Source organism: Pelophylax lessonae (genome assembly GCF_965119305.1).
Source record: "Pelophylax lessonae genome assembly, chromosome: 4".
Lineage (NCBI taxonomy): Eukaryota > Metazoa > Chordata > Amphibia > Anura > Ranidae > Pelophylax > Pelophylax lessonae.
This window is the reverse complement of record NC_138771.1, coordinates 486,185,856-486,207,525: the sequence shown is the minus strand read 5'-3', so window position 1 is coordinate 486,207,525 and position 21,670 is coordinate 486,185,856. Positions and strand designations below refer to the sequence as shown.

The 21,670-nt window shown below is 43.1% G+C and overlaps 1 protein-coding gene across 1 annotated transcript in view; it reads left to right on the top strand.

Annotated features, from left to right (window-relative positions):
- ABCC9 (ATP binding cassette subfamily C member 9) overlaps positions 1-21,670 on the top strand; it is a 210,267-nt gene that overhangs the window by 168,496 nt on the left and 20,101 nt on the right. Inside the window, exons 27-34 of the mRNA XM_082254775.1 lie at positions 2,811-2,880; positions 2,999-3,156; positions 3,246-3,338; positions 12,793-12,895; positions 19,008-19,109; positions 19,202-19,322; positions 20,073-20,203; positions 21,171-21,249. Of these exons, the coding sequence (XP_082110901.1) occupies positions 2,811-2,880; positions 2,999-3,156; positions 3,246-3,338; positions 12,793-12,895; positions 19,008-19,109; positions 19,202-19,322; positions 20,073-20,203; positions 21,171-21,249 (857 nt within the window). The remainder of the gene's footprint in view (positions 1-2,810; positions 2,881-2,998; positions 3,157-3,245; positions 3,339-12,792; positions 12,896-19,007; positions 19,110-19,201; positions 19,323-20,072; positions 20,204-21,170; positions 21,250-21,670) is intronic.

Here is a 21,670-nt window from a genome sequence, read left to right as displayed (position 1 = left end):
GGATGCGGATGGCAGCGGGTGTCAGCGGACATGTCACCGCTGACATCCGCTGCTCCATAGGGCTGAATGGGGCATCCGATCAGATCCGCCTAAAAAACTGACAGGCGGATCTGATCGGACCGCCCGTGTGAAAGAGCCCTTAAGGCCCGTACACATGTACCGATTGTCGGCTGTAAATATTCGGCCAATTGTAGGCTTGTTAGTATGATGCTTCCTACAACCGACTGCGACTTTTCGGCCAAACAAAATCTGGTGTGCAGGCTTTAAAATTTTTGTTGGCCAACAAAGAACGGCCGATTGTTCGTCAGTCAGTACAGATTTCGGCCGACAAAAATGTGATGATCAAGACTGGGCATGCTCAGTGAAGAAAAAACACACGAAAGTAGACCAGAACATGACATCACTTCTGCAGTTAGTTGTTGTTGGCCGACAAAATTCGTGTGCAGTCTTGAGCACTTTTCAACCAACAAAACAGCACTGGACAAAAGACGGCCGATCGTTCGGCCGACAATCGGTACGTGTGTACGAGGCTTTAGGCTCCTTTCACACATACGGTCCGTTCAGTTCATCAGTTCAGTCACGTCAAAATGTATCAGTTTTTCATCCGTTTTTCATCCGTTTGTTGTCTGTTTTTTCATCCTTTTTTTTTTTTACATCCACTACCAATGCAAAAACAGATGAAAAACAGACCGTTTGTCCATTTACATCCGTTTTTCTTCCGATCTGTTTTTTAGACAGATGAAAAATAGGACATTCATCCGTTCAAAAAAACGGACATTGACGGAAGCGGATGAAAACGGATCATCCGTTGTCATCCGTTTTTACATAGAGATGCATTGATGTCCATTTTTCCATCCGTCCAGCGGATCAGATCGGATGAGAACAGACAGACGGTCCGTTCCCATCCGATTTCCCCCATAGAGATGCATGGGGAACTGACAGCTGTGTCTCTGCACACAGCGCGGAGACACAGCTGTCATCCTCCTGCTCAGCTGGGGATCGGCGGATCGATCCCCCACTGAGAAATGCGGAGTCCGTTTGACGGACTACAAGTGTGAAAGAGCACTAAGGCCCCTTTCACACATGCTGTCCGTTTGTCCGTTTTTCATCCATCCGTTGACGGATGAAAAACAGACATCAATGTATCTCTATGTAAAAACGGATGACAACGGATGATCATCCGTTTTCATCCGCTTCCGTCAATGTCCCTTTTTTTGAACGGATGAATGCCCTATTTTTCATCCGTCAAAAAAACAGATCGGATGAAAAACGGATGACAACGGACGAAAAACGGATGAAAACGGATGAAAAATGGATGAAAAACTGATGGAAAACTGATACATTTTGACGTGACTGAACTGAAGAACTGAACGGACCATATGTGTGAAAGGGGCCTAAGGCCCCTTTCACACATGCTGTCCGTTTGTCCGTTTTTAATCCACCCGTTGACGGATGAAAAACGGATGAAAAACGGATGACAACGGACGAAAAACGGATGAAAACGGATGAAAAATGGATGAAAAACTGATGGAAAACTGATACATTTTGACGTGACTGAACTGAAGAACTGAACGGACCATATGTGTGAAAGGGGCCTAAGGCCCCTTTCACACATGCTGTCCGTTTGTCCGTTTTTAATCCACCCGTTGACGGATGAAAAACGGACATCAATGTATCTCTATGTAAAAACGGATGACAACGGATGATCATCAGTTAACATCCGTTTTCATCCACTTCTGTCAATGTCCGTTTTTTTGAACGGATGAATGCCCTATTTTTCATCCGTCAAAAAAACGGATCGGACGAAAAACGGATGAAAAACGGATGAAAACGGATGACGACGGATGAAAAACGGATGAAAACGGATGACAACGGATGAAAAATGGATGACAACGGATAAAAAACTGATGACAACGGATGAAAAACAGATACCAACTGACGAAAAACGGATGAAAAATAGATGAAAAACGGATGGAAAACTGATACATTTTGACATGACTGAACTGATGAACTGAACGGACCTATGTGTGAAAGGGGCCTCATTGTCAAAGCTTGATTGAACAAGCTGCAGTTAGAAGCTAGTTATTGATTGCTGGTTACTATGCATAGCTGCATCCGATTCTGTGTGCACCAGTTTTAGGCCCCTTTCACACAGGCGGACCGTTCAGATCCGTCTGTCCTTTTTTTTGACGGATCTGAACGGTCCCCCCATGCATCTCTATGGGGGATCTGATGTCAGTGGAGACATGTCCGCTGACATCCGATCCGTCAAATCTGGACGGATGGAAACCCTATTTTCCATCTGTCCAGCGGATTGAATCGGATGGGATCAGATGAGAACGGACCCATGGTCCGTTCCCATCCGATTTCCCCCATAGAGATGCATGGAGAACTGACAGCTGTGTCTCTGCACACAGCGCAGAGACACAGCTGTCATCCTGCTGCTCAGTGGGGTATCGGCGGCTCGATCCCCCGCTGAGAAAAACTGAGTCCGTCCGACGGACTGATAGTGTGAAAGGGGCCTTAGAAAATCTCCCCCTATCCGTCTTCCACATATAATGCTGTATTAACATCTTTTCTCTGGCAATTTGACAGCAATTCATTCCTTTAGCTATGTGAATAAATGTATTAACACCTATTCAGACCCATTGACACCAAAGATGGGATTATATAACTGGAACAGCATGGCGTGGTATGGAAAGTGCTAATTGCTGGGCTGTCTTCAGTCTTAGCTGATCTGGAACAAAAAATGTAGAGTAGAGTCTTGTTTTTCTAAAAACGCCATTTTTTTGTGTCTGTCTGGTTTGCAGGTTCTTCGATATGACTCCACTGGGATTAATCTTAAACCGTTTCTCAGCGGATACCAACATTATCGATCAGGTGAGGTGTATTGTTCATTGCTTTCTGTCTTAATAAAAGATAATTAATTATCTGTTACTGTTACATCTTTATACCATTATATTTCCCATCACTATATCGTTCTGTTTGCTGGTTCCAGCACATCCCACCAACACTGGAGTCCCTCACCCGATCCACCCTCCTCTGCCTCTCCGCCATTGGTGTCATTAGCTATGCCAATCCTTACTTCCTTATTGCCCTCATTCCGCTGGGGATCGCCTTTCACTTAATCCAAAAATACTTCCGAGTCACCTCCAAGTGAGTATGAGGGAAGGAAAAAAGATGGCACTGGGAGTTGTATTGTTATGGGTTGGTCACCGGATGTCACCCCCACTTCCATCTTCCAGGGAACTTCAGGAACTGGATGACAACACTCAACTGCCTCTTCTGTGCCACTTTTCAGAGACGGCGGAGGGACTGACTACAATCCGGGCGTTCAGGTGTGTGACACTAGGGGAATCTCATCTTTCGCCACTTTTACAACAATAGAGTCTTGTAGTGTGTTAGTCTTTGCTAAATGCAGACATTTTGGAGTTTTAATACGATATCCTTTATTGGTTCATTTAAAGCTGACCCCCAGGCAAAACACTTTTCATTAAATTGATTCACCAGAAAGGATATACATTTTCTTTGTGTGCACAAATTTTTTTGTAAACACAGATATTACCTTCTAAAGGTTTCAATGCCATCATCGCTGTGCTGTATGTAGCCTGTACAGAGAGCAGAGATGTTGGAGGGATCCAACAGGCCCCACCCACTACAGGCTGCCTGCAGAAACCTACAGGAGGAGTGGAGACAAGACCAGTCACCCTGCACAAGGAGAGAGAGCAGCAGTGACTGGTCTTTATTACAGGAAGCTCCTACACAGAGGTAAAGTGTCACACTGGATTACTGCACAGATCTGGAAGAAATACACAAATCACACCAAGGAAACTGTATCCACCACTTTAGGATCAGCGTTAAAATAGTTCATAGCGTTTTTCTATTTCTTTGTAGCTCATCCATGTTTAACCACTTGCCGACCACCGCATGACTATTTACTGCAGCAGTCAGCCCCTCACAGGCAAAGTGACGTAGTACTACGTCGCTTGCCTGTGAGGCTCTAGGGAGCGAGCATGCGCCGCTGGAGGTGCGCTCCCGCTCGCTCACAGACCCCCCCCCCGTGCGAGTGACCGGCGGACCCGATGTCCGCCGGTCACTCGCGATCGTCGGTTACACCGGGAGAAAGGCAGGCGGCTAATGTAAACAAAGCCGCCTGTCATTCTCCCCTGTGTAACAGCAGAGATCATACGGTCCTGCTATGTAGGACCGTTGATCTCTGCTGTTACATCACAAGCCACATCGAATCACAGTTAGAAGCACGCCCCTAGGGACACACTTAACCCCTCCCTCTCCAATAAAGTTAACCCCTTCCCTGCCAGTGTCATTTTTACAATAACAGTGCATATGTATAGCACTCATTACTGTAGTAATGTCACTGGTAACCCCGAAAGTGTCAAAAATGTAAGTCAAGGGTCCGATCTGTCCGCCCCAATGTCGCAGTCCCGCAAAAAAATCGCAGATCGCCGCCATTACTCGTTAAAAAAAAAAAATGACAAAAATCTTTCCTTTAGTTAGTAAACGCAATAACTTTTGCGCAAACCAATAAAAATACGCTTTTTGCGATTTTTCTTTTTACCAAACATATGTAGCAGAAAACAAATTGGCCTAAAATGTTAAAAAATTTTGATTTTTACATTTTTTTTGGGGGGGGGAGGGTTTCATATAAAAAAAATTTGAAAAATATTGTTATTTTTGCAAAATTGTCGCTCTTTTTTTGTTTATAGCGCATGATCAAAAAATCGCACAGGTGATCAAATACCACCAAAAGAAAGCTCTGTTTGTGGGAAAAAAAGGACGTTAATTTCATTTGGGTACAGCGTCGCACGACCGCGCAATTGTCCGTTAAAGTCATGCAGTGCCGAATCGCAAAATAGGCCCTGGTCAGGAAGGGGGTAAAATCTTCCGGGGCTTAAGTGGTTAATATGAACATGAATCCAATCCTATAGAACTTCAGTACGGTGTGTGTATTGTACATGTATTTGTATACACTGCTGCATCTTCAGCCACAAACTACAATGCTTTCATATGAGAGGGTTATAACCTTCATACAATAATTAGTTACATAGTTAGTCAGGTTGAAAAAAGACACAAGTCCATCTGTTTCAACCAACAAAAAAAAAAAAAATAATGATTTTTTTTTTTTTTTTTTTTTTTGCTCATAGCGTTTTTTAAATATTTTTGGCCAGTCTTTAAAAAATGCAAAATGGAAATGAGAGGAAAAAACTTCAAATAAGGCATGTGTTATTCCATCGCAATTTGCGTTATTTATCTAATTATCCAATCAGGATTTTATTGCGTTACATCATATCCACTTAGATGGATACAGCAGAGAGAGGCATGAAATACCTGTCAGTTTTTACTTCTGTCTGTGCCCTGTTAGAGAGATTCACTCTCTCATTTTCTACTGTTTCTCCTTATCATTGAAAGTGAAAGGAAAAGAAAATCTCATATTTTGGGTTGACATCAGAAGACTAACAGGAAGGAAAATCACCCCAATGGGAAACAGATGGCAAAAAAAAAAAAAAAAAAAGCTGACAGGGGTTCTAACCCTTCCTTACTCTAAAATGTAAAAAAAATGTTTGCCTTTAATTACACTTTAACCACTTAAGCTCTAGAAGGTTTTATCCTCTTAATGACCAGGGCATTTTTTGCTATTCAGCACTGCACTGTTTTAACTGGTAATTGCTCAGTCATGCACCATTGTACACAAATGAAATTAATATCTTTTTTTTTCCACACAAATAGAGCTTTCTGTTGATGGCACCACTGGGTTTTCTATTTGTATTATATAAATGAAAAAAAAAAATGAAAAGTTTGAAAAAAAAAATTTTTTTTACTTTTTGCTATAAAGCATATCCAATAAGTTAAGGCTAAAATGTATTCTGCTCTGTCTTTGGTAAACAAAAATCAAAAGTATAATAATTTAATTTGTGCAAAAGGTATAGTGTCTACAAAGGATGGTATGTATGTGTATGTATGTATGTATGTATATATATATATATATATATATATATATATATATATACAGTGCCTTGCAAAAGTATTCGGCCCCCTTGAACTTTGCGACCTTTTGCCACATTTCAGGCTTCAAACATAAAGATATAAAACTGTAATTTTTTTGTGAAGAATCAACAAGTGGGACACAATCATGAAGTGGAACAAAATTTATTGGATATTTCAAACTTTTTTAACAAAAAACTGAAAAATTGGGCGTGCAAAATTATTCAGCCCCCTTAAGTTAATACTTTGTAGCGCCACCTTTTGCTGCGATTACAGCTGTAAGTCGCTTGTTGTATGTCTCTATCAGTTTTGCACATCGAGAGACTGAAATTTTTGCCCATTCCTCCTTGCAAAACAGCTCGAGCTCAGTGAGGTTGGATGGAGAGCATTTGTGAACAGCAGTTTTCAGTTCTTTCCACAGATTCTCGATTGGATTCAGGTCTGGACTTTGACTTGGACATTCTAACCCCTGGATATGTTCATTTGTGAACCATTATATTGTAGATTTTGCTTTATGTTTTGGATCATTGTCTTGTTGAAAGACAAATCTCCGTCCCAGTCTCAGGTCTTTTGCAGACTCCATCAGGTTTTCTTCCAGAATGGTCCTGTATTTGACTCTATCCATCTTCCCATCAATTTTAACCATCTTCCCTGTCCCTGCTGAAGAAAAGCAGGCCCAAACCATGATGCTGCCACCACCATGTTTGACAGTGGGGATGGTGTGTTCAGGGTGATGAGCTGTGTTGCTTTTACGCCAAACATAACGTTTTGCATTGTTGCCAAAAAGTTTGATTTTGGTTTCATCTGACCAGAGCACCTTCTTCCACATGTTTGGTGTGTCTCCCAGGTGGCTTGTGGCAAACTTTAAACAACACTTTTTATGGATATCTTTAAGAAATGGCTTTCTTCTTGCCACTCTTCCATAAAGGCCAGATTTGTGCAGTATACGACTGATTGTTGTCCTATGGACAGAGTCTCCCACCTCAGCTGTAGATCTCTGCAGTTCATCCAGAGTGATCATGGGCCTCTTGGTTGCATCTCTGATCAGTCTTCTCCTTGTATGAGCTGAAAGTTTAGAGGGACGGCTAGGTTTTCGTAGATTTGCAGTGGTCTGATACTCCTTCCATTTCAATATTATCGCTTGCACAGTGCTCCTTGGGATGTTTAAAGCTTGGGAAATCTTTTTGTATCCAAATCCTGCTTTAAACTTCTCCACAACAGTATCTCGGACCTGCCTGGTGTGTTCCTTGTTTTTCATGATGCTCTCTGCGCTTTAAACGGACCTCTGAGACTATCACAGCGCAGGTGCATTTATACGGAGACTTGATTACACACAGGTGGATTCTATTTATCATCATTAGTCATTTAGGTCAACATTGGATCATTCAGAGATCCTCACTGAACTTCTGGAGAGAGTTTGCTGCACTGAAAGTAAAGGGGCTGAATAATTTTGCACGCCCAATTTTTCAGTTTTTTATTTGTTAACAAAGTTTGAAATATCCAATAAATTTCGTTCCACTTCATGATTGTGTCCCACTTGTTGTTGATTCTTCACAAAAAATTACAATTTTATATCTTTACGTTTGAAGCCTGAAATGTGGCAAAAGGTCGCAAAGTTCAAGGGGGGCGAATACTTTCTCAAGGCACTGTATATATATATATGTGTATATATATATATATATATATATATATATATATATATATATATATTGTATTTTTTTTTTATACTAGTAATGGCGGTGATAAGTGACTTATAGTGGGACTGTGATAGTGTGGCGGACATTCTGACACTAACTGAAACTTTGAGGGAACTGGCTAACTGACACTGACATCACCAGTGATGCTAATACAGTGATCAGTGCTAATAATATACACTTTCACTGTATTAATGACACTGGCTGGGAAGGGGTAAACATCTAGGGGCAATCAAAGAGTTAACTGTGTGCCTAACAAGTGTAAAGTGTGCTGCTTTAACAAAGCAATGTGACTTTTATCTCCCTGCTTTGCAGGGTGAAGTGCAGGAAATGTACCCAGAACGCGGCGTTTACCACACCGCAATAGTATAAACCTTGGCTAATTTCAGGGCCTCTAGATCAGAGTACCCAATCCTTGTGATTTATTAACCACATCCATACCGGCGCATAGTAATATGACGCCGGCAGGATGGCTTTACCGTTCTGGGCGGCCGTCATATGACGTCCGCCCGCTCTAGCTGCTACTGCGCGCCCCCGGGGGCGCGCATCGCAGCGATCAGGGATGAGGCTCGTCTCTCGGACATAGCCCATCCCTGATCAAGGTAAACAGCCAATAGAAATTGGCTGTTTACCATGTGATCGGCTGTGTCAATCACAGCCGATCACATGAGCGGCTCCAGCACGAGCCACTCGTTCTCTCTGCAATGCGCGCCCCCGGGGGCGCGCAGAGCAGCGATCGGGGACGAGGCTCGTCCCTCGGACAGAGTCGATCCCCGATCTAGGTAAAGAGCCAATGAAATTGGCTCTTTACCACGTGACCGGCTGTGTCCAATCACAGCCGGTCACAAATGTCAACAGAGAACACGGTAACTAGCTGTCACCGTGTTCTCCTCCTCACACACTGATCCTGTGTGAGGAAGAGATTGTGGTAACAGCTAGTTACCAAATACAGTGCACCCCAAACATACTGATTGCCCCCCCCAATAAAGAGCACCTGTCACTAGCCCATCAAAGTACCCGAGTACCTGTCACCAGCCCATCAGGTACTCTGATGACAGGTACTCGGGTACTCTGATGGGCTGATGACAGGTACTCGGGTACTCTGATGACGGGTACTCTGATGACAGGTACTCTGATGACGGGTACTCTGATGACAGGTACTCGGGTACTCTGATGACAGGTACTCGGGTACTCTGATGACAGGTACTCGGGTACTCTGATGACGGGTACGCAGGTACTCTGATGACGGGGGTACTCGGGTACTCTGATGACAGGTACTCGGGTACTCTGATGACGGATACTCGGGTACTCTGATGACAGGTACTCTGATGACAGGTACTCTGATGACGGGTACTCTGATGACAGGTACTCGGGTACTCTGATGACAGGTACTCGGGTACTCTGATGACAGGTACTCGGGTACTCTGATGACGGGTACGCAGGTACTCTGATGACGGGGGTACTCGGGTACTCTGATGACAGGTACTCGGGTACTCTGATGACGGATACTCGGGTACTCTGATGACAGGTACTCGGGTACTCTGATGACAGGTACTCGGGTACTTTGAGTACCTGTCAACGGAGTACCCGTCATCAGAGTACCCGAGTACCAGTCACCTACCCATCAGAGTACCCGAGTACCTTCCACCTGCTCATCAGAGTACCTGACGCCTGAAGTACCCGAGTACTTGCCGCCTGCTCATCAGTACCCATCACTACTCATCAGTACTCATCAGTACCTATCACGTATCAGTACTGATCATCAGTACCCATCAGTACAGTATCACCTATCAGTATCAGTACTACTCATCAGTACCTATCACCTGCCTGTCACCTGCCCATCAGAGTACCCGAGTACCTGTCACCTGCCTATCGGAGTACCCGAGTACCTGCCACCTGCTCATCAGTACCAGAGTACCTGTCACCTGCCTGTCACCTGCCCAACAAAGTACCCGAGTACCTGTCACCCTTCATACAGCCACCATGTCCAAGTCCAAAAAGGTTTATATACGTCCTCCGTTTAAACCTAAATACCGGTGTTATGGCAGTAGATAGCTGCCATAACCCTGGTATTTTTTTAACCGGTGGACGGTTGGCTTTCCGATAAGGGTGGTCCCAGCGGCGGATTCGCCGTGGGATCACCCTTCCGGGAAGAGGTGCCCCCCCCCCTCCCGCCGCGTCCGGTCCTTTTCCCCGCTTACCGGACCCGCCGGCAGCGGGGAAAACAATCCGGTCCCGGATCCTCACAGACAGGATGTTGAGTGAGGGCAAGCTTGCTCTCACTTGACTTTATGGTCTTGGAGGACCGGAGCTACGGAAAATGTTGTTGCCTAGCAACCGGTTTAAAGGTCCTTTTTTTTTTTTTTTTCATTTTATATAATAATTTTTTTTTTTTTTTTTTTCTATCTTTTAGTGTACTTGTGAGATCCGAGGACTTTTTGACCCCAGATCTCACAAAAAAGAGGTCCTGTCGTGCCTTTTTCTATTACAAGTAATGTTTACATTTCTTGTAATAGAAATAAAAATGATCAATTTTTTTTTTTTTTTTGTTAAACGGTGTAAAAATAAAAAATAATAAATAAAATAAATAGTAAAAAAAAAAAAAAAAATTAAAGCGCCCTGTCCCCGTTAGCTCGCGCGCAGAACCAACGCATACGGAAACCCCGCCCACATATGTAAACGGTGTTCAAACCACACATGTGAGGTATCACTGCGATCGTTAGAGCAAGGGGAATAATTTGAGCCCTAGACCTCCTCTGTAACTCAAAGATGGCAACCTGTAGAAATTTTTAAATTGTCGCCTATGGGGATTTTTAAGTACCAAAGTTTGTCGCCATTCCGTGAGCGTGCGCAATTTTGAAACATGACATGTTGGGTATCTATTTACTCGGCGTAACATTATCTTTCACATTATGGAAAAAAAATTGGGCTAACTTTACTGGTTTCTTATTTTTTAATTTAAAAGCGTTTGGAAGACCGCTGCGCAAATACGGTGTGATAAAAAATATTGCAATAATCTCCATTTTAATCTCTAGGGTCTCTGCTAAAAAAATATATAATGTTTGGGGGTTCTAAGCAGTTTTCTAGCAAAACAACTGATTTTAGCTTGTAAACACCAAATGTCAAAAATAGGCCTAGGCAAGTGGCTAGGATGCATGATGATGCTTCTTGGATGTTGGGCCCCTCTATATGGCTAGGCTGTGAAAAAGTCTCACACATGTGGTATTGCCATACTCAGGAGGAGTGGCAGAATGTATTTTGGGGTGTCATTTTTGCTGTGTACATGCTATGTGTTAGGAATATCCTATAAATTGACAACTTTGTGTAAAAAAAAAAAGTTTTTATTTTTTTCCCACATTTTCCAAAAACTTGTGGAAAAAAATGACATGTTCAAAGGACCCATAATGCCTCATAGAATATACGTTGGAGTGTTTGCTTTCCAAAATGGGGTCATTTTGTGGACTTTTCCATTGTATTGGTGCTCTAGGGCCTTGAAAATTGTGATAGGTAGTAAGAAAGTTTTATGTGTATTTATGCTCCTAAAATGCCTTATGGTGCTACTTGGACGTGGAGTCTCTTTTTGTGGCCAGGCTGTGTAACAGTCTCACACATGTGGTATCACCATACTCAGAAGGAGTAGCAGAATGAATTTTGGGGTGTCATTTTTGCTGTGTACATGCTATGTGTTAGAAATAGCTTATAAATTGACAACGTTTTAGGAAAAAAAAGAAAGAAAACATTTTTTCTTCATTTTCCCAAGAATTGTGGGAAAAAATTATAACTTCAAAAAACTCACCATGCCTCTTACTAAATACCTTGGACTGTCTACTTTACAAAAAGGGGGTCATTTGGGGGGTATTTGTACTATCCTGACATTTCAGGGCCTCAAGAAAGGAGATAGGCCATCAGTACATCTGGTGTGATCAATTTTCAGTAATTGGTACCATAGCTTCTAGACTCAATAACTTTCACACAGACTAAATAATATACACTAATTTGGGTTAATTTTACCAGAGATATGTAGCAGTATAAATTTTGGCCTAAATGTATGAAGAAAAATTAATTTAAGTGTTTTTTTTTCAAAATGTTTGCTCTTTTTTTGCTTATATCACGAAGAAAAAAAAAACCCAGTTGTGATCAAATACCACCAAAAGAAAGCTCTATTTGTGTGAAAACAATGATAAAAATTTTGTTTGGTTACAGTGTAGCATGACCGAGCAATTGTCATTCAAAGTGTGAGAGTGCTGAAAGCTGAAAATTGGTCTGGGAAGGAAGGGGGTCTAACTGCTCTGTATGGAAGTGGTTAAAGTGCAAAAACAACAAGCAGCAGCAGGACAAAGTGCAAAATCTTTCATAAAGTGCAACATTTAAAGCCACCAAACAGGCTCTTTTCAGGTACTCCATGCTTGAAAAAAAAACCTGTTTGGTGGTTTGAAATGTTGTATTTTATGGAGGATTTTGCACTTTAACTTGTTACTGCTTCGCAATTTATTAAATTGCTCTATGGACTATGTACTCTAGAAGTCCTCTGTGCAGATGGCTATTGTTTTTACTGTGTGTTGAAAAGGCCATTGGTGGTCTCCATTTGAAACCTGTGTGAGAGGGTGACAACACAGGAGCACAGGGAAAGAGTGTTGTCACCCTTTGACAGTAAGTGCCTGAACTGGCCTGGCTGGAGTGCATGCAGACAGGAAGTGACTGCAGGAAATCAGAGGAGGAAAAAAATGGTGAAAAAAAATATTTTAATAAAAAAAGTTTATGATGCACAGTGCTTCGGCAGGAAGACTAGTCAGTGGGATGTATGTGTACAGGCCACCTCCAAGATGGAGAGGATGTCATTATGGCATACCAGGCCAATATTTCCTACTGTATGCTCAGTAGAATGCCAACCAAACTCTGTGTGTGTTCCAGTTATCTTCTGCCTAGTCTCATATGGCTTCCGACTGTCAGAATAGAAGTATCTGGATGATGGTTTAGGGCAGCAAAGACAGGTCTTGTTTCAGACACTGTGATAAATGAGTTCTTATATAAAGGAATGGACAGTAAATGGAAGATGTATTTTCTATCAGTGTCTCAGTGACACTTTTTATCTTTGTAGACACGAGTCCCGATTCAAGCAGCGCATGCTGGAACTGACAGACACAAACAACTTGGCCTATTTATTCCTGTCGGCGGCGAACAGGTGGCTGGAGGTCCGAACGGTAAGGAGAGACTCCCAGACGGTGGCACTAGTAGAAACCAGTCATAATCTTTCTATATTTTATCTCAGATAGTGCCAAGATTGAAAGATGATTCTCCATTCATCCTCTATGCCCCCTTCTCACCCCCCCCCCCCCTGCATTACTCCCCGCATCCATATTTCTCCTTTTTGCCCTCTCCTTTCCTCCTCTCTGGACTTTTTTTACTTCCTTTTTTCCTCCCAGTTTATTTTCTCTGCCCTCTCTATTTCTCCTTACTCCCCTCTGTTCTTCCCCTCTTCCCCCTCTCCATTGTTCCTCTCTCCTTTCTTCATTCTTCCTCTCTCCCCTCTCCATTTCTCCTCACACCCTCTCCATTCCGGCTCTCTTGCCTTTCCATTCTTTACCACTTCCCTCTTTCTCTCTCTCTCTCTTTCCTCACTTCCTCTTTTCTACCCTCTTCATTCCTCCTCTCTCTCCTTCTTCATTCCACCCCTCTCTATATCCTCTCTTCTTTAATCCCTCCCCTTTTCCTTGTCTATTCCTCCATCTGCCCTTTCCACACTTCTTATCTGTCTTTTCTTTTCCTCCTTTCTCCCCTCTCTATACCTCTACTCTCCCCTCCCCATCCTTCCTTTTCTGCCTCTCCATCTTTCTCTGCCCTCTTCATTCTTCCTCTGTTCTCTCCATTCCTCCTCTCCACTCTCTCTATTCCTTCTTCCTCCCTCTCTGTTCCTGCCGTTTGCCTTCTCCATTCTTTCTCTCTCACTGCTCCATGTCTCCTCTCTTCCCTTTTTATTTCTCTGCTCACCCCTCCCCATTCTTCCACTCTAGCATTTCCATTCCTCCTATGCTCTCTCCATTTCGGCTCTCTGTCCTTGCCATTCCTCCTCTCTCCCCTCTTTTTACCTTCTCTTTCCCCTCTCCATTCTTCCTCTCCCCGCTCTCCATTTCTCTTCTTTGCCCTCTCAATTCTTCCTCTCTCCTCTCTTTTCCTTCTCCCTCCCTCTCTATTCCTCCCCTCTGCTGTCTCTCTTCCCTCTCTCTCTCACCTCTCTATTTCTCCTCTCTTCCCTCTTAATTTCTCTGCCCACCTTTCTCCATTCCTCCACTTTACCCTCTCCATTCTACCTTTTACTTCCCTCTCTATTCCTCCTTTCTTCTCTCCCCATTTTTCTCCCTCCCCTCTCTATTTCTCCTCTCTTCCCTCTCCATTTTTCCCCTCTCCCCGCTTTCATCCCTCCTCTCTCACCTCTCTCTTTCTTTTCTCTCACCTCTCCTTTTCTTTTCTCTCACATCTCCATTTCTCCTTTAACTTCTTTCTGGTCCTTCTCTCCCCCTCCCCTCTATTCCTCCTCTCTCACCTCTCCATTCTTTCTTCATCCATTCTCCCTGTTCTTTCTCATTTCCTCCTCTCTCTCTCTTCTCCATTCCCCCTCTCCCTCTCTCTATTCCTGCTTTCTGCCCTTGCCATCCCTCCTTTATCAATACAACATTTCTCCTTTCTCACCTCTCCATTCCTTATGTCTTCCCTCTTCATTCCTCTTTCCATTCCTCTTCTCTCACTTCTGTATTCCTCCCATCTTCCCTCTCTATTCCTCTTCTTTCCTCTTTCCATTCCTCTCCTCTCCCCTCTCCACTCCAGCTTTCTCCCTTCTCGATTTCTCCTCTCTCCTCTCCTTCCATGTCTCCATTTCTTCTCTCTCCCCTGTCATCCCTCTTCTTTCTCTTGTCTTTCACCCTCTGCTCCTCCTTCACTTCTTCATTCCTCCTTTCTTCCCTCTCTTTCCTCTTCAGCTCCCCTCTGCCCCCCCCCCCCCCCCTCCACATATCCTATTTAAGTCACAGTCAAACACAGACCACTTGAACTCAGCAGTCACATTGATGATTTACAGATTTCAATGCAAAAAAAGTACTTTCCGCAAAGTCGCTAATTTTAAAGGAGAAGTGATCAATCAGAGAGCCCTATTATGGGAAGTCTCTGTAGGTTCAGTATGGCCAACAGTACGCTATTGACAAATCTCTTTGGGCTGTATTTTTCTGGAGCTTACTGATATTCACTGTGTGAAAGGAAAATGTCCAAATTCCCTGTGCCAATTAGATTCCAGTTATCAGGGGTTATAAAATTAAAATAATAATCTCATTGATTGGTATGGAGAACACAGATACATTGTTTATTCTGAACAATATTCACATCTTGGAAGTGGAACTAAATGATAGCGAAACACAGGGCAGGGACAAGGGGTGGGCAGGAGGGGGGCTGCCCTGGGCACTGTGGTATCATGTGAAGAAGAGGGGCACCACAAAAGGGGGAGGGGATTTGTGTTGGAAGGGGGCAGTTGAGGGGCAGCAGGGGGTAAGTATTGTTTTAGGAGGGGAGTTTGGGGGGGGGGGGTGGTAATAGTAGTGATTTAGAGGGATTTGTGTTGGGAGGGGGGAAGAAAAGTTGTGCTAGGAAGGAGGATTTGGGGGGAATTTGTGCTGGTAGGGGGGATTTGAAGTGTGGGGGGGGGGAGATGTGTACTACGAGGGCAAATTTTAGGGATAAAGAATTTGTGCTAGGAGGTGGGCATTTTTGGGGGGGGGGCATTTGAGCTTGGGGGGGGGGGGTTTGGGGGATGGGGGGCAAGAGAGGGGGGATTTTAGCAGGGGGGATGATTTGTACTGGGAGGAGGGGGAATCTATGCTTAGGGGGTAAGCATGCAGATTAATGCCCATTGTTTTTCTGGGCGAATTTTTGCTGACACATAATGCTCATATATTGGGGGGGGGGGGGGCGCAGTTTGGCATGTTCGCCCTGGGCTCTAGATGACCTTGTCCTAGCACTGGTGAAACAATATATCTCTTGGCATTTTTCCTGCACGCCACACTTTCTCTTTTTTTTTTTTTCTTTTTCTTCATTAAATTTATATAATCACTTTTCATATATTATTCTGGATTTCTTTTTTCTTAACAATCAGTTTGCTTTATTGTAGGTTACTTAGTAATGTACAAAACAGAATTCAACCTGGATGAACAGGGTTATGACATGGATATACAATGGTGCATAGGTACATTAATGGAATATACAGCTAGTACAGTAGTCATCTGGCGGTATTCTAGTTCTCCAAAGGGGACTATATAGCAAGAGAAGTCCAAGGTCTGCAGCACCAGGAACAAGTCACCCCATGACCCGAACAAAACCATTTCAGAACAATACACAGAAAAGGTGGAAGAAGGAAGGGAAAAGGAAAGGCTGGGGTGGGGGGCAACAGGAGGCTGTCACAGGTTTACTGTGAGATCCAGGGCTGCCACACCTCAGATTTCCAGGGGCACCCACAACTTATATAGGTCAGCTTATAAAGTGGCAATACAGCATTTATCATAGCCCCTGAGGCTCAGGCTGAATTGGAAGGTGGAGCAGAGGAGGACCATTTACAAATTATAGCCTTCTTAGCATAATACAACAGGCTTGACACCAGGATGTTATTCTGGACTTTGATACGTCCTAGCAGAAATACCTTTTCTAGTTTACAAAATATAATCAATTTGTTATTGCCTATTTTCATGCCTTTTTTTCTAAACTTTTTTTATATTAGCTGATTACTATTGCCATTAAGTGTACCACAGTCTGAACAAATTTTTACTTTTTTTTTCTCATATTTAAAAAAAAAAACCTGTTATGTTTATTTTTTGCATAATTCAAATTGGCAATCCCTTGAGATTTACACCAGCTTAATAATATTATATACCGTAATGCAGCGAGAGGAGTTACAGTATCTCTCACCTGTCTATATCATCTCTCCTTATGTACTGGTTGTTTTATTTTGTTGCTTTTGTAATCCTTGATGTAATCTAATAAGAATACACTGCTTAAAAAAAAAAAAAAAAAATGTAAAAAGAGTGGCGCACGCGTCCGCCATCTCCAGTCATGCTGAACAAATATTTGTACAAAAGAGAAAAAACTTTGCTCTCAGTCAGTTGACAGAACACAGAATAGCAAACTGTCCAGGGTGACAGGTAGGGTACACAGAGTGCCAGCATGCCCGCTGTTACCCCCCCTTAGAGATGAGCCAAGCAATGACTATTACCACAGTGCCAGACATTCTGTGTTTATGTACTCTGATGCGTCTGTCATTATGACGCAGTGCAGCCCCCACTCGTGTCCATCAATAGTGCGGAAATGTCACGGGTGCATTTATATCGCTGTGTGATGAATACTTTCTGGAAGATGAGGTTATTGGCCATGCTGATGTGAGAAGGTTGTGTTTCAGTTTCTGTTTTTTTTTTTTTTTTGCCAGTTTTAAATTTATGTGTTACAGTGCCCATGTCATCCCAAAGTTTACCGCAATGCACACTAATGCTTGGCACTTCATGCGGTCCATTGCAGTGCCAATCATTTAGGTCCAGTCATATCTGTGGGGTTCAATATGATGCCATATTGCACACCTGTTTACACACGTTATGCTGCACAATAATTTGCACTGCACTAAGGTAGCCCATGCCATAGCATGCCAACGCATTACAATGGATCAGAAAACTATTTTTACCAATGCGGCGCACTACAACACGACTATTTAGTGGTTGCGTGGTCTTGGGTTAGTTGTGTCACTTTTTAAGTTATGTTCAAATATATTGACTGAAAATTGGTGTTTAATTTGTTTTTGACACAATTAGCTAAAAACCTGACTGAGGGTCTAACCCTGTCGAAAGGTTTTGGCTTTAGATATACCTAACTAACACTAACTCTAAACTTCAGGCAAAATTTGTCCGTTTTTACCAAAAAATACTCTGACAGTAAATATAGAAATAAGTAATAGCCCAATTTCTTACACCATCAGACCTCAGATCAGCCCTAATTCATGTGCCTTCAGACCTCAGATCAGCTTCAATTCCTGCACCTTCAGACATCAGATAAGATTGAATTCATGGCACTTTAGACTTAAGATCAGACCTTAAGTTGGCCATAGATGGATGTAAATTTGTTCGGTTTAGCAGGGATCAGTTGAATTTCTATCCATCTATTGCCATTCCTGTTCGTAAGAAGTCAATCTAACGATTAACTTCTCATGAATGTGCTTGTTGGAAAAGCTTTGTTGGAACAGCGTGACAGCACTGATAACTGTATTCTGACAGGGGAGGAATCCTCACTGTCAGAATATAATAGCACCCTGGTGAAGATTCCTCTATCCACCTTGTGTGCCCAGCCTTATTCCTGCCAGTTACACTAGGATAGCAGTGACTCTTTGTGGGGAGCAGGGGCCCAATGGAGGATCCAATGTGATGTGACAATCTTCTGGATGCTACTGAAAATACATTGGGGTTGGTTTACTAAAACTGGAGAGTGCAAAATCTGGTGTAGCTTTGCATGGTAGCCAATCGGGTTCTAACTTTAGCTTGTTGAATTAAAGCTTTGGTAAAAAAAAAAAAAACAGGAAGCTGATTGGTTTCTATGCAGTGTTGCTCCAGATTTTGTGCTCTTCAGTTTTAGTAAATCAACCCCACTGTGTGCTTATAGATGGGATGCTGCGCAATACAGCAATAATAATACATTTAGTGTAATTGCAATGAAAGAACTTGTACTGAACTAATGCAGAGATAGCTCTGCCTGACCCAAGATGGCTGCCAGAGTCACATGGGGCATCCAATGCAATAGCTTCCCCAGTGACCCAGGATACCATAGAGGAACCCTGTTTCTCCTAACTTCCTCTCCAACTGCAGTGCTGCTGTGGGAGAGCACCAATGGCAATGGAGAAAGTAGACTGCACCTGCCTACATGCCCTTTGTGGTTCACCTGCCTTAGGATGCCTATCACTGATATAGTTCATCCTCGGCATTGATAATGAGGGTCAGAAATTGTATTGCAAACAGAGATTTTTTTAAATCCATTGGTGCCAGTCTATAAAGGAGATTACAATATATCCCAATGGTGATGGGCAGGTTCAGGGTTCATGGTAAGGGAGATGACCCACCAAACAACAATTCTTTTCACATACATGTACGGGCATGACTCTTGGGCAAATCTATGTACAGTAGATGATCCTACCTGTTTCAATGTCATCTGAAAGTATATTAATTGAATTGTTCATTGCATTATGAATGACTTGCACAGAAAACCTTACTGTGTCTTCAAATATTCATATTCTTCTGCCCTCAGGATTATCTGGGTGCTTGTATTGTGCTAACGGCAGCCATCACCTCCATCACCTCAGACAGGAACTCTGGAATTGTGGGTTTTGCCCTCACCTACGCTTTGACGGTTTGTATCTGGTGGTTCTGCCATTTATACAGGAAAACTTAGCCAGTATATGGGTTAAGGTTGACCTGCCCTATGATATCTCTCCTCTGTAGGTGACCAATTACCTGAACTGGGTGGTGAGAAATTTGGCAGATCTAGAGGTCCAGATCGGAGCAGTGAAAAAGGTGAACAGTTTCCTGAACATCGAGTCGGAGTGTTACGAAGGATCTATGGGTAAAATGGATCCCCTGGTATTCCAGAGGCATACCAAACTTTGTTATTTGCGCATCCCATATTTAATAAATACATTGTTTGTAGTGTTTGTAGTTGGAAGTATTGTTGTGTCGTAGATCTTGTTTTTTTTTTTGTTAGCTTTGAACTCTAGGCATAAAAGACAATTATATACTGTATTAAAAGCAATAAATGCAACTAGGGTAGACACGGTAATTCAATTTAATTTGATTTTCAATCCCCTGCACTCAGTTCGGGAGAAGAAGGGGGTACCACTAAGGGCCCAGGTGTATTGTGCGCTAATAGGTCGCGAGCAGAGAGCTGACTTTATTAGTCTGTTGCTGCTCATTCATTATCGAATCACAAGCTGAGGGTGGTGGCATTGACCAAGCTGTGTTTTGAACTGCAGTAGAGAAAAGGCAGGTCAGCAGACTGCTTGTCTAAAGGTTGTCCCCAGGACAGAATTACAAAACTTTTGGCAGATACAAACCTTTTGGCAGGTAAAATGTCTTAATTTGCCCTTTCCCTGTGGTTCAGCATTAAAAATGAAACAGCAGAAAGTCTCTATGATGTTATTTTCCAGAGTATAATAACAAGGGACCAAAGACATTGTGTAGTATAGGGCTCTGTGATTTTGAAAGGTGTCCCTAACAAGGGGACACAAGTTGCCAATAGGAGCCACTATGAGCTTGTAAGATTGAATTGTGTTTCATGCATGATACCGATAACACCACTTTGTTCCCAACATTTCAGGCCTACAACAAGTGCCGGATGATTGGCCAAAGACCGGAGAAATTAAAATTAGCGATCTGTGCGTACGCTATGAGACCAACCTGAAGCCAGTCCTGAAGCATGTCAAAGCCTACATTAAGCCGGGACAGAAGGTATGAATATTGTCAATAGGAAGTAAATATCACTCTTCAGGTCTGACATATTCATCGGAAGCCAGCTCTGCTGACCACGTTAATGTCATCTAGGGGTTTGTCACTCCATCCAGATCTGGTATTTCAGAGGTTGGTGGAGAATTAAGCCTTCTAATCTGTCTCTCAGGCAGTGCTTTAAGTGGCCCAAAAGAGGTGTCGGTACTCTATTATAGCCTATAAATTTCCCCCCACCCCACATCAGGGTCCCCACAGAGCACCCCCCCTGGCCTGGGCTGGGACTCCGGAGCAGGGGGACTCACTGGTGGTGACTGGTCTGGCTCTGGAGAGGGAAATATTCTTGGGGGGGCAATTGAGGGCGCAGTTGTCCAAAATGAGCGTACCCGTACGCTAAGGCGCATGGAGAGGTGGCGGTATGCTCAAGAGCCATATTTGGAAGTGGCGGTAGTGCATACCCGCCCACTTAAAGCGCTGGTCTCAGGGACTCAGGTAGTGAGATGCCGTTTTGTTCAGGCATAATTCTGGGTCACCAAATACTTCCTGGACCGAGATGCTAGAACAGACATGACACAACAATGTAAATCCTGGTAACTCTGTAGCTTTTAGCTGTGCTCACAAATGTCTGACACAGATCAGCCCCTGCTGCAACGTATGACTTGCTACAAAGTTACAATGTTGCAGTGTGTTCACTGGAGAAGAGTAGACTAAGGAAAGGCTTCCTACGGCCTGCAGCTAACTGATTTCATCATCTCAGCCTAGGCAAAGTCACTGACTGAAGCTCAAGGTCAGTTTTTAATTGATGAAAGGTGGAGTTAAGCTGAAAACTAATACTGTTGCTGAATATTGTGACATGTCAGGAATTTTTAAGTAAAATTACTGACCGGCCCACTTTAGGAATAGTTCTTATAAATAAAGTAGAAGCATATCAGCAATAACAATGGTAATATTTCCATCATTGCATTTTTTTCAGGTGGGGATTTGCGGGCGAACGGGCAGCGGTAAATCCTCTCTATCTTTGGCGTTCTTCCGAATGGTGGACATATTTGACGGTTGGTTCATATTTATACCCATAATCCTTCTGTGAGTCTAGAGCCTCTCCTGTGCTGGGGATCTTGGAAGCTCAATATTACTGTCATAAAACAGCGAATAACACAGATTAAGGTTTTATAATACACAGTTGAAGAGACGCGAAAGGAAAAGTTTTGCTGGTGGTTGTCTATATTAAGACGGTCTCTCTGCAGCAATGTGACGTCTGTTCATTCAAACCGAATGTCATAACATGACGAGATTAATGTCCGCTGCTGAGAGGTTCGCAGGTTGGAGCGTGACATTTTTATGGGAATCATACCTTTGAAGCATGAAATATGGCATGAACATGGAGAAGCCTTTTCCAGCAGGGTGCCTCTGCGTGTGCCTGATGGCGTGAGCTAATAATCACCCTTATTAATATCATGGAAATAAAATCTGTCT